We start from the raw sequence: 14108 nt of genomic DNA, 5'->3' as shown, positions 1-14108 counted from the left end.
AACTAAATAAAATTGCTGGGAAACAATATTGTGAGTGGGCTATTGCCCTGCTTCTGGGCTTCCCATAGGGGTATCTGGTTGGCCAACATTTTGACACTCTGTATGGGGCCCAATCCACCAAGAAATTTTCCTGGGCAAGCTGCATTGAAACTAATGGGAAGTGCACAAGAATTCAGCATTGTGCTCATAGAGAATTGGAGAACAATGCTTGAAAGCAATCTATTTTGAAATTCTAGCTTTTTAGTATAAAGACCAATACCATAACATTATATTAATCATATACAGGAAGAACTAGAGTGACTATCTTGCAACAAATCATGTGTTGTTCAGTCTATACATACAAGTTAATGTAATTTAAAGTTCAAAAATAAAATTAATTCTTACCGGCATTTACAGGTACACTTAGTACAATTCCAAGCGATATCAAGGTAGGATATGTAATAGCAATCCCAAAATTTAATAAAATATTGAATGCTGAAATAAGAAATAAAACTATATCACTTTAGAGTTAGCATTGTTGGAAAACTAAGCCCGTTTGTCAAGCAGATTTAACCAGTTCACTGTCAGCAGTCCCATTTAGACAAGTTTGAACACTTGCTAGTAAGAAGTGTCCAGATTAAAATGCCACTGAAATTCTCTGGATTGTGCAGAGGCGTTTCATACAGCAGACTTACCAGTGTGCATACAGAACTATTTTGTTGGACTGTTGTCTATTCACTTCAATAAAAGGGGAAGCTCCACATTTGCACTCTTTTTCATGCATAGACCTGCTCCCTCTCTTGACATTTGGGAAAGCAGCCAATGTGATACTGAGCTGCATACTGGAGCCCTCATGGAGCCCTGAATTGGTTGCACAGAATGTAAGCAATTAAGACCGCTGTCTGCTTATGAAAGATCCTCAGCCTTTATGGTGACTGGATCTTTTTATCTAGATAGGGATCCACAACTATGAAAGACTTTCCAAGCAGATATAACTAAATAACAGGATTCTGCCCCTCTGCAGATTCCAACGTTGCCCTTATTTAATAGTCTTTACCTATATAGAATAATGGCATGCCCTTTTATTCGCTTTCATCTACATAAGCATTTTCAGTGGTCCACAGAATGGCTTGGTGAATTTGGTGCTTGTTAAAGTTCATCCTACAGAGCTGTTTTTCAAGTGGATTCTCATTACCAAAATAATTATTGCAACAAAAGCTGACACAAGCATATCTGGTGCCATGGTCATCAGAATACCTTTAAGATTCTGCACAGCTGTGCTTCCTCTCCCCTCAGTTCTGTATGTTACAGTTTGCATGGTGCATGCTGCTCCTTATTTGGCAATGACGATTCTTACTAACCCAGGAGCACCAACACACCAGGGTGCAGCAATATAATGCTCAGGGCGAGCTGGCAATGCAAGCTCAGTAGGAAAGGTTTTGAGTCAAAGGTTCAGCTCTGGTTGTGTCCAATTATAAATACTTATATATATGCTGGACCATGTCCATGTTCGACTATATGGCATCTCCAAATACCAGTCATAATATGTTTGGAACTTATTTCAGCCTCTAATGTGTAAAAGAAGGATCAACCCTAGCTGCCCACAAATGGTAGGAATTACTCAAGTTACATAGCAACTCTAAATTGAATGGGCATTCAACTAGTAACAACTTGAACACATCTTGGTTATACTGCTGAAGTGCTTTGTTTCAGATAGGCCAACCACTTTTGGCTATTATGTTTCTAACAAAGGAATCAGCTCACTTTAAAATATCACACTTCAGCAACATATTATAATACAGCAGCAACTACAGTGTATAATATAATATAATATATTGTATGTAAACAATTATACTTTACTAAATCACCCTCCACCCATGCAAGGCATTCAATTGGCATACATTTTATGTGGATAAACTTTCTACTGATTAAAATTCTTTTTATGATGTCCCCCTGATGTTAAATAATAGTATACTGATCCTGTTAAGGTAGCTGCACATGTTACAGATACTGTATTTAAAAAGAAGAGGCTCCAAGAGATACACAACAAATATAATATGGTATGCACTGTTGAAAAAAAAAAGATTAAATGGTGGGAGATTCAGGGGAGTACTTCATTCCCTACCAAAAGATGTAGTGAAGGCCACCAGCTTACATGGCTTTACATGGGAATTAGACAAATTCATGGAAGGCGGTATATGTATTAGTGATAGATAGACAGACAGACAGACAGACAGACAGACAGACAGCAGTGGCTATTAGTCATGATAACTGTATGTAAACTCCAGGATCAGAGGCACCATGTTTCTGAGTACCAGTTGCTGGGAAACAATAGTGCGAATAGGCTATTGCCCTGCTTGTAGGCTTCCCATAGGTGTATCTGGAGCCATCGTTTGTAACAGGACACTGGACTATATGACCAGCAGGACTCTTATTCTTAATAATATGCAACACCATGGTCTGTGGCGGCTAGGGGGGCCTCAACTATTACAAAAGGGCATTAGAAACACAGAGTATTGGACTTCCGGTTGGAGCCGATGTCACTCTGGTAGCATCCCATGGGCGCTCCCGTGGGAGCTTTCTCAAACAGCTTTTAAGAAGGTTGAAAAACCTTTTCATTCCCCCCTGGAATTAAACGGGGGGGGGGCAAGGCAACATCTGGATACTATCTTGCAGAAAAGTACCCCCCTCGAGATAGTGGGGGGGTGGATTCCAGGATTATCACTCCAGAGTTTTACCAACGCAAAAAGCTGTACTGAGACTTCTATTTCATAGGAGAAAACAGGGCTGACGTGTTCCATAATAATATATGCTTTAAGAAATAACAACTTCTGAGGGATGATTTAAGAAATATTAACACTATTTGAGAACATCTGAGGGCCTTCAAGATCTGTTTGAGAGAAACATGTCTGCGCTGAGGAGAAGAAAGGAGCTGGCATCAACTCCCCCCACACCCCCTGTGTCAAAAGTTCTGTCAAAACAGAAGATATAGGGGAATTATATACTCTAATAAAGACTTTATCTTTGCAATTTACGGAGCAAGCCAAAAGACTGGATTTAATCCAAAATTCCATCACCGCCTTGCAAGGAGCTGTAGATTTAATTAACGGCAAAAAATGGAGACGAAAATTAATGAGCTAGAAGACCGAGTGGCAGGAAATGAAACTACGACACAAATTTATTTTAAAAATGCCTCTGATAGAATTTCTCAACTGGAGACCTTCATGAGGAGATGCAATGTACGTATTATTGGGATTAAAAATCTGTCTAATGATGTAAAATTGCCTATTTTTGTGGATAAACTTTTGCATGAGATACTCCCTATCCCATCTGATTATTTGATATTGATTATTTGATATTTCGTGTGCCAAATGCTAAAGGGACTGATTACACAATCATAGTCCAATTTGCAAAAGTCTCCACAAAGAATTATATCCTGCCTTTGGCAAGAGAGGGTGGAAACCTTTCCTGGAAACAAGATAAAGTTATGTTATTTCCAGACTACATCAAAGAGGTGGTGAATAAAAGAAGGCAATTTATCAAAGCAAAAAATATGGCAAAACAAATGAATTTACAATATTACTTAAAATACCCTGCTACACTTTGTATTGTGTCTGAAGGTCAGAAGAAGAAATTTCTAAATCATGAAATGGCGGAGGCTTGGCTGAACGTAAAAATGCGTGAGAATTCTGTTACAATCCCATGAACTGGAATCTTTAAACAAGCTTTGTTAACTGCTTGTGTTTAGTCTACATGATTATACATATATTCATTTATTCTTTTTCATCTTTCTTTTTTTCTTGCTTTTCTTTATATTTTTTTATTTCAAAATAGATATTTATTTATTTATTAAATTTATTAATCGCCCATCTGGCTGGTCACCCAGCCACTCTGGGTGATGTACAACAGTGAAAACAGTTCATACAATAAAATTCAACATGGTATGCTGTACAGATATGATATGCTGTATTCAAATTTATTGTTTGAGGGTAATTGTGCACATGCATTTATATATAAAATATATTACTGTTTGTTGAAGGTTTATTTTAAGTTTTATTATTATATAACTATATTTCTTCTTCTTCTTCTTCTTCTTCTTCTTATTATTATTATTATTATTATTATTATTATTATTAATATAGGCTACTGGGAATGAACTGTAGACCTGTTTCTTTGATATAAGATTGATGATATGATATTGAAATTTAAGGTTGTTTATTAAATTGTAAGATTGTTAAGGTTATAGATATAGTTTTTAAAATAGAATGGCATCGGAGGCTGGAGAGTATTGGAGTTTAAACTTAATTCTTTAAAGGGGAGGGAGAGGGGGAGGGAAGGGGAAAGAATCTTCTTTTTTCTTCACTTCCTTTCCTCCTCCCTTTTCCCTTTTCCCTTTTTTCTTTTTCCTTCTCTTTTTGTTATTGTGGTGTCGTCATCAGAATATTGTATTGTTGGGAAATTGTAATATTGATCAGGTTTGGTATTGTTTATTGGTTTTGTTTATTTCATTTATAAAGATAAAATAAATAAAAATATATTCAAAAAAAGAAGAAAAAATTAACACAGAGTATTTACTTACTCAATAATAGGACTGAAAATCCACAAATGCTTCCCCAAGGAATGGCATCAAAAGAAGTCCAGTATTCAACTTTGGTAAAGTAAAGGATGACAGGAATACAGGTAACAAAAAGTATATTGAAGACTGCTAACACTGACAAAAATAAGGCAGCTTCTCCATATTTAGCACTGCCAAGAAGAAGCTTAAACAAAACCTGGAACACAGAAAGAAAAACAGCTTGAAAATGATGTCTTTTTATTTATGTATGGTAAAAAGTCCTTAAAAACTTAATTTACAGCATCTCATTTCTAATTTAAAGAATGTTTACCCTGTCCTAGCATTCTAGTGGAAAGAGAATATCTGTCCCATTATGCAGAGGTAGATTAACACTTTCTGTATTCTGCGGAACAGCAAGAAATAGCCAAGGAAACATTCACTGGGAAATAACTTGCTTAAACCACATTTCTCACTCTTAAAATAAATCATAATAGTAAAAATGAAAGAGAGAGAGAGAGAAGAATAAATGCAGTGTAAATTGCTTCATCTGGGTGCAATTCTGCATTATAATGTTGAGTTTCAATGTTATAATGGGTTCCAGCATTGTGATGTTGAGTTTCATGCATGATTTCAATTATATCCTTAATCAACAAACAATGTAAAGATTACTGATTCTGCCTATCAACCACTAACAGCTGTTTTATAGTCGCACAGAAAGTGCTCCAGTAGCCAAAGCAGCCTCTCCAAATATATACACTGGCAATCAAACAGGAATTGTTTTCAAACAGTCAACTCTTTGAGAGCCAGTGTGGTGTAGTGGCGAGAGTGTTGGACTGGGAGTTGGGAGATCCGGGTTCTAGTCCCCACTCGGCCATGGAAGCTCACTGGGTGACTTCGGGCCAGTCGCAGACTCTCAGCCCAACCCACCTCACAGCGTTGTTGCTGTGAGGATAAAATGGAGGAGGAGGAGGACCGTGTACGCCGCCTTGGGCTCCTTAAGGAGGGAAAAAAGGTGGGATAGAAATGTAATAAATAAATAAATAAAATGGTGCATAGCCAGTCAAGTTTATTTTGTTTGAAATTCTTATCATTCATTCTTGTTTGTTCTCCCCATTCCCAAGCTTTTGCAATAATTAAGTTTTCTGATACATGCATTCAAGCGCAGGTCCATTTTAACAAGTTTTACTATTTGTTTGTTTGTTAAATTTATATCCTGCCTTTCCTCCACAGAGGACAAGGCGGCATACATGACCCTCCTCCTCTCCATTTTATTCTCACCACAACACTGTGAGGTAGGTTAGGCTGAGATTCAGTGACTGGCACCCAGTGAGCTTCATGGCCGAGTAGGGACTAGAAGCCAGGTCTCCCCAGTCCAACACTCTTAACTACTGCATCACACTGGCTCATTTATTTTTGGTAAATACGGGGCACCTATTTCAAGGTACCTAGACAGTATATCCAATTTAGGGAGCAATCCTATGGCTGCTAGACAGCGGCTAGACGGCCATAGGATATGTTGTTTTCCGGGAACTGACCTCAGAGCCCTCCCCCACTTTCACGCAGCCTTGGAGGCAGCGTGGAACAGCTCCGTCCTCTTGTGCTCACAAGAGGAGTGCAGAGCGGCTGAAAAGGGGCGTGGCTGGGGGCATTCTGGGGCAGCTAGACAGCTGCAATTGGCTGTCTAGCCAAAAATGCTGGGCGGGAGGAGTGCGGAGGGAACGATCCCCTCCGTGCTTCTCCTGCCCTGCTTTGGATAGGCGCTCGCCTCCGAGTTCAGAGGTGGCTGCCTATCTCAATAGGATTGTGCCCTTAAGTTATTAGCTCATTTCAGTTACATGCAAAACATTACAACTAGATTTGTAAGCATTCTTACTTTGAAGTTACTTGCACTTAGTTGCCATTGACTTCAATAGGACTTAAGTCACTACTAACTTTTCACGTTGATTTCAATGGCAGCTAAATGCAACTAACTCAATCAGAATCCACTGGATGAGTTTTAGACAGGGTTTCAACAAACAAATATTGTTTTTAGGTGCTTCCAAAGCACTTGCAAGTTTTCCTAACTTTGTGGATATGTCTCAAGTCAACCATTATAGCTGTGGAATAGCAAACTGCTTTCCAATTAGGATGCTAATTCCACTTCACTTGGGTGTTGGTCTGTGCTGAAAGCTGCCTCCTCTGCGGTGGGAAATGGAGCAGAGAAAGACCTAACATATTCTACTGAACAGCTACTGAGAGGAAGTTAGCAATCTTTACTCAAGAGCATTCTAAAACCCATTACCAATGGTAGGCCCTAGATTGCAAATGCCAGTCCTTCTGGCTTCGGGTCTGGCCAGTATGATGCGTTTTCTGCAGGACACTGGGCAGTATCCTGTACTGCCAGAGTCTCTGCTAATTCTGTTGAGGCAGTGGCACCCACCACTAGCACAACAGGAACTAGTACTTCCTAAAGCAACCCCAGAAATGAGCAGAAATATTTTATGTATTTATTTTATTTTATAATTTATTTATTTACAACAGTTGTATACTGTTCCATATCGAGACAGATTCCGAAGCAGTGAACAGTAAAATATACAAAATAGGATAAAAGAATAAAACACCATGTTAAAATAATTACTATTTTTAAAAGGAAGCAGAATTCTGATAAAACCATGGCCTGTCACTCAAGTAAGGCTTCCTGAAATAAAGACGTTTTCAGGAGGCGCCAGAAACAGTACAATGTTTGTGCCTGCCTGCCCTCCAAAGGGAGGGAGTTCCAAAGGAAGGGAGCCACCACACAGGCTCTTCTCCAGGTGGACTCCAATCAGGCCATAGGTCCATGTGGAACCACCAGGCACATGCCCTCTGATGACCTCAGTGACCAGGCAGGTTGTTGTATCGGACATGCACCAGAAGATCATTGTATTTCGAGGAGAAAGGAGTGTGGCGTGCCACAATTGTTCCTTGCATGCCTGAATCTCCTGGAGAACCTTAAAAACCTGCCCCCCTTAACAGCTCTCAAGCCTCTGGGCTGGAGGCTTCGCTTGCCAAGGCCAGCTGTCTGCTTGGGAGCATACAACCTTGAATCAATTAGGTTGGCCACTGTCTACTCGCTTTAGCTTATCTTTTGGGCGGTACAAGAATGAATGAACATCACGAGACCTGAGGATCTGACCATCACCCTAGGTGTGAGTAATTAGGGTGCTCTTCCAGCCTGCGAGATGAGAACTCGGGTAGAAATGTCACCAGAGACTTGCCCACAGTGAGCTAAGACACAGACCTGGACTGTAGGAGGTGCTGCATGCCAGCCTTCTGATGGGGGTCTCTCCTAGGGGTGGACGAAAGTCCCTTACCTGTCGTCGAAGGACGTTCGCGGTGGGGGGGAGGCGCTTCGCTGCTCCCCCCGCGAAGTTCAGGCTGGGGGGGGGAGGCTTCCCGCCTCGCCCCGGCCGAAATTCAGGCCGGGGAGGAGGCTTCCCGCCTTGCCCGGCCGCGAAAGTTTTTTTTTTTTTTTTTAACGCCCCCTGATAGGCTACGTGACGATTCACGTAGCCTATCACGGCTAGATCTGCAAAGTCACCCGTGATAGGCTACGTGACGATTGACGTAGCCTATCATGGCTGACTTTGCAAATCTAGCCGTGATAGGCTACGTGAATCGTCACGTAGCCTATCAGGGGGCGTTTTTTTTTTCTTTGATTGCAATGGCGGCGGCAGCAGCCGGTCGAAAGACCGGCTGCCGCTCCTGCCCCGCTGGAACACCCGCCGAACCGCCGGCCGGACCCGCCACCGGGAGGGACATTCGGTGAAGGTAAGTCCCGTCCCGGGGGAGGTGCGGGGGGCGGGGGTTCGGAGGATTTCTCCCCGAAACTTGTTCGGGGGGCCAAACACGTTGGCGCTTGGCCCCCCGAAGTTCCGGGGAGAAATTCTCCGCCATCCCTAGTCTCTCCACTGTCGTTCATCTGGAGCTCCTGACAACTGAACGGGGAGGTGAGCTGTCTTGCTCAGTACTGGTATCGCATGTTATTCTGTATTATTTTGCCTGCTCTTTAATAAAATCCTTGACTTCTATCCACCTGTGTGTTTATTGCTTCTGAATCCTAAAAAGAGCCTTTGCCTCTTGGCAAAACAGTTGATAAAGAAGAAGATGCTTTCTCAGGTCCCAAGTTGTTTAAGGTCTTTGTACACTAGTACTACTTGCTTCCAACACAGGAAAGGCCAGCAGAGCTTCCTTCTGTGAGCTCTGCTGACCTGCCCCATTCTGAAACATGCATTTGCTGGTTTCCATTGTTTCAGGAACTGTTAGCTTCATCCTGCGCTAGACGTAGGTCTCGCTAGCATGAGGACAGCATAGGATACTGCCTACTGTTAAGAATGGAAGTTGATTCACCCCAATCTTGACTTGAAGTATCGACACTGAAAAAGGCATTGCTGCCACTGGAAGATGCGTTTGCATAGTCCATATGCTGCTCCATTGCTTTGAAGATGGACAAATACTGTTAGGACAATACTATTATTAACTTCAGCTTCCACAATGGCTGATTTAGTACTGGTATGTAGAACTATACATGGAAGTACTGTCAGGGCCAGAAATATTGGAACAAGGATAACCGTTTTGGCAGTTGGCCTTTGTACACCACCACATTGAAGTTGAAAGGAAACACACCCAGATGGGAGCGAAGTCAGGACTTCCAGCTGTAATTCAAGGGGTGTGACAAAAGTGGGCCACTAACCATTCAGGAAGTACAGCCAGTGGCATACACCCCCCCCATCCTTGGTGGCTCATAAGTAATGGAAAAAACCAACATCATTTCAAACTTAAGGATCGCCTTTAATATTTGGATGAAAATCCTTTGCAGTCAATGACTGCCTGAAGTCTGGAACCCATGGACATGACCAAATGCTGAGTTTACTCCCTCAAGATGCTTTGCCAGGCCTTTACTGCAGTTGCCTTCAGCTACTGCTTGTTTGTGGGTCTTTCTGCCTTCAGTCTTGTCTTCAGGAAGTGAAAAGCATGCTCTGTTGGGTTGAGATCAGGTCACTGACTTGGCCATTGAAGAACATCCCACTTCTTTGCCTTGAGAAACTCTTGGGTAGCTTTTGCTGTATGTTTTGGGTCATCATCCATCTGCAGTATGAAGCGACGTCCTATCAGTTTGGCAGCATTCGGCTGAATCTGAGCAGAAAGTATGGCCCTATACACTTCAGAATTCATCCTGCTGCTTTTATCAGCAGTCAGGTCATCAATAAACACCAGTGACCCGGCTCCACTGGCAGCCATGCATGCCCATGCCATAACACTGCCTCCACCATCTTTGACAGATGATGTGGTATGCTTTGGATCACGAGCTGTTCCTTTCCTTCTCCATACTTTCCCCATCATTCTGGTACAAATTAATCTTGGTTTCATCAGTCCAAAGAATCTTATTCCAGAACTGGGCAGCCTTTTTATGCTGTTTGCTGGCAAAGGCTAATCTGGCCTGTCTGTTCTTGAGCGTTAGCAGTGGTTTGCACCTTATTGTGAAGCCTCTGTATTTATATTCATGAAGCTGTCTCTTGACTGTAGATGTTGACAAGGACATGCCTACCTCCGCAAGAGTGTTCTTGACCTGGCTAGATGTTGTGAAAGGGTTCCTCTTCACCATGAGCAGAATTCTGCGGTCATCCACTTTAGTTGTCTTCTGTGGTCTTCCAGGCCTTTTGCTGTTGCTGAGCTTGCCAGTTAAGTCCTTCTTTTTCAGGATGTTCCAAACTGTTGTGTTGGCCACTCCCAATGTTTCTGCTATCTCTCTGATGGGTTTATGTTGTTTCCTCAGCCTAATGATGGCCTCCTTCACTCGCATGGACACCTCTTTGGACCTCATGTTGGGGGTTCCAGTGAACCACTACCAAATGCAAACGTAACACTCAGAACCACCGCCAGGCCTTTTATGTGCTTGATTGGTCATAGAGTACCCAGGAAACAGGCCACACCTGGCAATGCAGCTGCTTGTCAGCCATTCGTTCCGTTACTTATGAGCCACCAACGATGGGGGGGGGGTATGCCACTGGCTGTCCTTCCTGAATGGTTAGTGCCCCACTTTTGTCAAACCCCTTGAATTACAGCTGGAAGTCCTGACTTCGCTCCCATCTGGGTGTGTTTCCTTTCAACATCAATGTGGTGGTGTACGGAGGCCAACTGCCAAAACAGTTATCCTTGCTCCAATATTTCTGGCCCTGACTGTATAAGTACTTTGAGGAAGAAGCACCAACTAACATGGGGAATTTGTGCTAGAGACCTTGTTTTAGGCTCTGCCACCTATGTTGATCTTGGTAGTCCCTGGTCCGCTGTTTGGCTTAGCAGAGCTCAGCACAGGCATTGATACAGTTTCTGTGTGGCTTGCGACTGACATATGTGCTAACTCAGTGTGCCAGTGATGCTCAGGTAGCACTGGGCTAGGCAGCCATTAGCAGTATATTGGTGCAGCTGTGTGTGCAGTGCAGCTCTTCCGTTAGTGACACAGTCCATTGCTATCATGCAAAATGGCACAGGACACTGAATAGCTTAGGGTTATGCCTCAATACCTTCTACAGGGATGTCAGGGATGCCATTCTTATCCAAATTGTCTTTTTTTAATAACTGCCAGTGACTGCAGTGGATTGCTGTGACACCTCATCTAATTTAGTACACACGGTAAGCAGAATGAGGGCAAGCCAGTACAATTAATATTAGAGATACGAGCAGTGTATTTTGAAGACTTTGCTTGTTTACTTTGAGGTGATGCTCTAACAAGACACTGAATGGCACAGTGAGGAGCCATCTGCTGTTCCCATGTACTTCTCAGATGACTTGTTTCAGGACTTTAAAGGATGGTTGAAGAAAGTTCCTGCTATGGAATAGTAATGCACAGATCAACTTCTCCCTTGCTAAGAAGCATGCTTTATATGGCTGATTGCTCCCAGAAAGGTTGCTAGTGTGCTAAAGGTCTCTGTTCTGTCTGCCAGCTGCTATCATCTTATTTTACTAGTTTCATACAATCAATATAAAGTGCTCCCCCCTTTTTTATCATCCTCTTTTATTTTAGTTCTCCCAACAGCATTCTGTTTTAACACAAAGGAATGTCACAGATAGAACAGCAACAGAAGCGTCTCTGCAGACAGCTGGCCACTGATTTCATATTTTATGCTCTTTATGCTGACTCAGTTATGGACCAGAAGTTTTAAAATTTGAATTCCAACTGCTTGTCTCCTAACACCCACAGGCAACCTGTCTGGTGGCTGTTTCACGGAAAGACAGGCAATCGGAAAAGGTGAATGGAAAGAGATCATGTTTATCAAATGCAGAGGAGGCTACAGCAAAGGATTTAAACTACCAGCTGGTGGCAGACATTTCTTTTCCATTACACACAGATAGAAATGGCCAGTGTATGCACTATATTTATGTCTGTTTTTCACTACAGAGAAAGTAGGAAAACAACCCTGTTTTGTCTAAACTATGACTGAGTAGATTCCCAGTATTACCATTCTTGCTACTCCAGATTATTAATAATTTTGTATATTTTATACTCTATTCTGAACAAATATTTAAATATGTGCCTGGGAAGTCCATTGAGCAAGTCAGGGGGTCAGGGAGGTGCCACCGTAACTGTGGTCATGGGTAGGGGCAGGTATGGCGTTGGGGGATTAACAGGCCAGCTGAGGAGAAGAGGGGCTAGACACCTTATGGCTATCCCCTCTTCTGGCTCTTCCCCCAACAAGATGGATCCTGGCTGCCTTACCAGCTTGCCCTCAGGTCTGACAGTGCTGCTGCTGAATACCAGGTCAGCCCAAAATAAAATCTCCCTCATCCATGATTTGATTGTGGATGAGGGGGCTAACCTGGTATGTATTACTGGGTGGGGGAACTGGGAGGGGTTACTGTCTCCCAGCTGTGCCCTCCTGAGTACTCAGTGCAGCACCAACACCGACTCGGGAGTCAGGGAGGAGGAGTTGCAGTGGTCTATAGAAATTCGATCCCCCTCTCCAGGCTTCCTGCTCATTCAAGTGCAGATCTTGAGGGCTTGTACCTTGTGTTGGGTACCCGGGACAGATTAGGGATTCTGTTGGTGTACCGCCCACCCCGCTGCCCATCAGACTCCCTGCCTGAACTGACGGAGGTGGTCTCGGACTTGGTGTTGAGGACCCCTAGGATTATGGTTCTGGGGGATCTCAACTTCCATGCTGAGGCCGCTGTATCCGGGGCAGCACAGGACTTCATGGCTGCCGTGACAACCATGGGGCTGTCCCAACATGTCATCGGCCCAATGCATGTAAAAGGACACATGCTTGATCTGGTTTTCTCGACTGGGCAGGAGGATGGTGATCTGAAAGTGGAGGAATTAACATCTGTCCCTTTGTCATGGTCAGATCACTTCCTGTTGAGGTTTAGACTCTTGGCAGCCTTTCCCCTCTGCAAGGGTGGGGGACCTATTAAAATGGTCCACCCCTGGAGGCTAATGGATTCCGATGGATTCCAGAGGGCTCTGGGGGATTTTCCTGCTGTTGAAGCCCAGGTCGCTCTGTGGAATGCAAAGATGACTCGGGCGGTTGACACGATTGCGCCCAAGCGCCCTCTCCCTCTGAGCAGAGCCCAGCCAGCTCCTTGGTATACACCTGAGCAGAGGGCAATGAAGCAAGAGGGGATATGGCTAGAACGCAGGTGGAGGAAAACTCGTGCTGAGTCTGACCGAACACAGGTTAAGAGCTCACTATCAAGCCTACTCTGTGGCGGTGAGGGTGGCAAAGAGACAGTTCTTTTCCACCAGCATTGCATCTTCTCAGTTTCGTCTAGCTGAGCTTTTCTGAGTGGTTTGTGGCTTATTACATTCTGGGCCAGGGAGAGAGACTGTGGAACCCTTGGTTGCACGCTGTGACGAGTTTGCATGGCACTTTGAAGATAAAGTCACTCAGATTCGCCATGAATTGGACACCACCATTAATGCAGTTCCATTGGTAGAGGCATTCAGAGCACCGTCTGGTCCAGTTCTATTGGATGAGTTTCAGTTATTGAGGGCTGAGGATGCGGACAAGGTGCTTGGCCAAGTCTGATTGACCACTTGTGTGCTTGACCCTGTCCCTTCATGGCTTATTAAACCAAATAAGGAGGGGATGTTCGGCTGGGTCCAGGAGGTTGTAAATTCCTCCTTGAGAGAGGGAGTGGTGCCGGCTGCTTTAAAAGAGGCAGTAATTAGACCACTCCTGACAAAGCCTAACCTGGACCCGGAGGTTGTTAACAATTATAGGCCAGTGGCCAACATCCCCTTCTTGGGCAAGGTGCTTGAGTGGGTGGTTGCAGGTCAGTTCCAGGCACTCTTGAATGAAATGGATTATCTAGATCCATTTCAATCGGGCTTCAGGCCTGGTTTTGGAACGGAAACTGCCTTGGTTGCCCTGTGGGATGACCTCTGCCGGGAGAGGGACAGGGGGAGTGCGACCCTCAGTGGCTTTCGATACCATTGACCATGGTATCCTTCTGGATAGGTTGTCTGGGTTGGGAGTTGGGGGCACTGCACTGCAGTAGTTCTGCTCCTACTTGGATGGCTGATTCCAGAAGGTGATGCTGAGGGATTATTGCTCTC

General features: G+C 43.7%; 1 protein-coding gene across 2 annotated transcripts in view; it reads right to left on the bottom strand.

Annotated features, from left to right (window-relative positions):
• Positions 1–14108, bottom strand: part of SLC35F3 (solute carrier family 35 member F3) — a 240789-nt gene that overhangs the window by 5896 nt on the left and 220785 nt on the right. For both annotated transcript variants that reach the window (XM_084828152.1, XM_084828153.1), the window contains 2 exons: positions 4559–4751; positions 385–474 (listed from right to left, as the gene is read on the bottom strand). In XM_084828152.1, the coding sequence (XP_084684278.1) occupies positions 385–474; positions 4559–4751 (283 nt within the window). The remainder of the gene's footprint in view (positions 1–384; positions 475–4558; positions 4752–14108) is intronic.

Source organism: Heloderma suspectum, chromosome 1 (genome assembly GCF_057233095.1).
Source record: "Heloderma suspectum isolate Gila_16-S chromosome 1, 16-S_ref, whole genome shotgun sequence".
Classification (NCBI taxonomy): Eukaryota; Metazoa; Chordata; class Lepidosauria; order Squamata; family Helodermatidae; genus Heloderma; species Heloderma suspectum.
The sequence above is the reverse complement of the archived record's forward strand: the minus strand, read 5'-3'. Positions and strand labels throughout refer to the sequence as shown.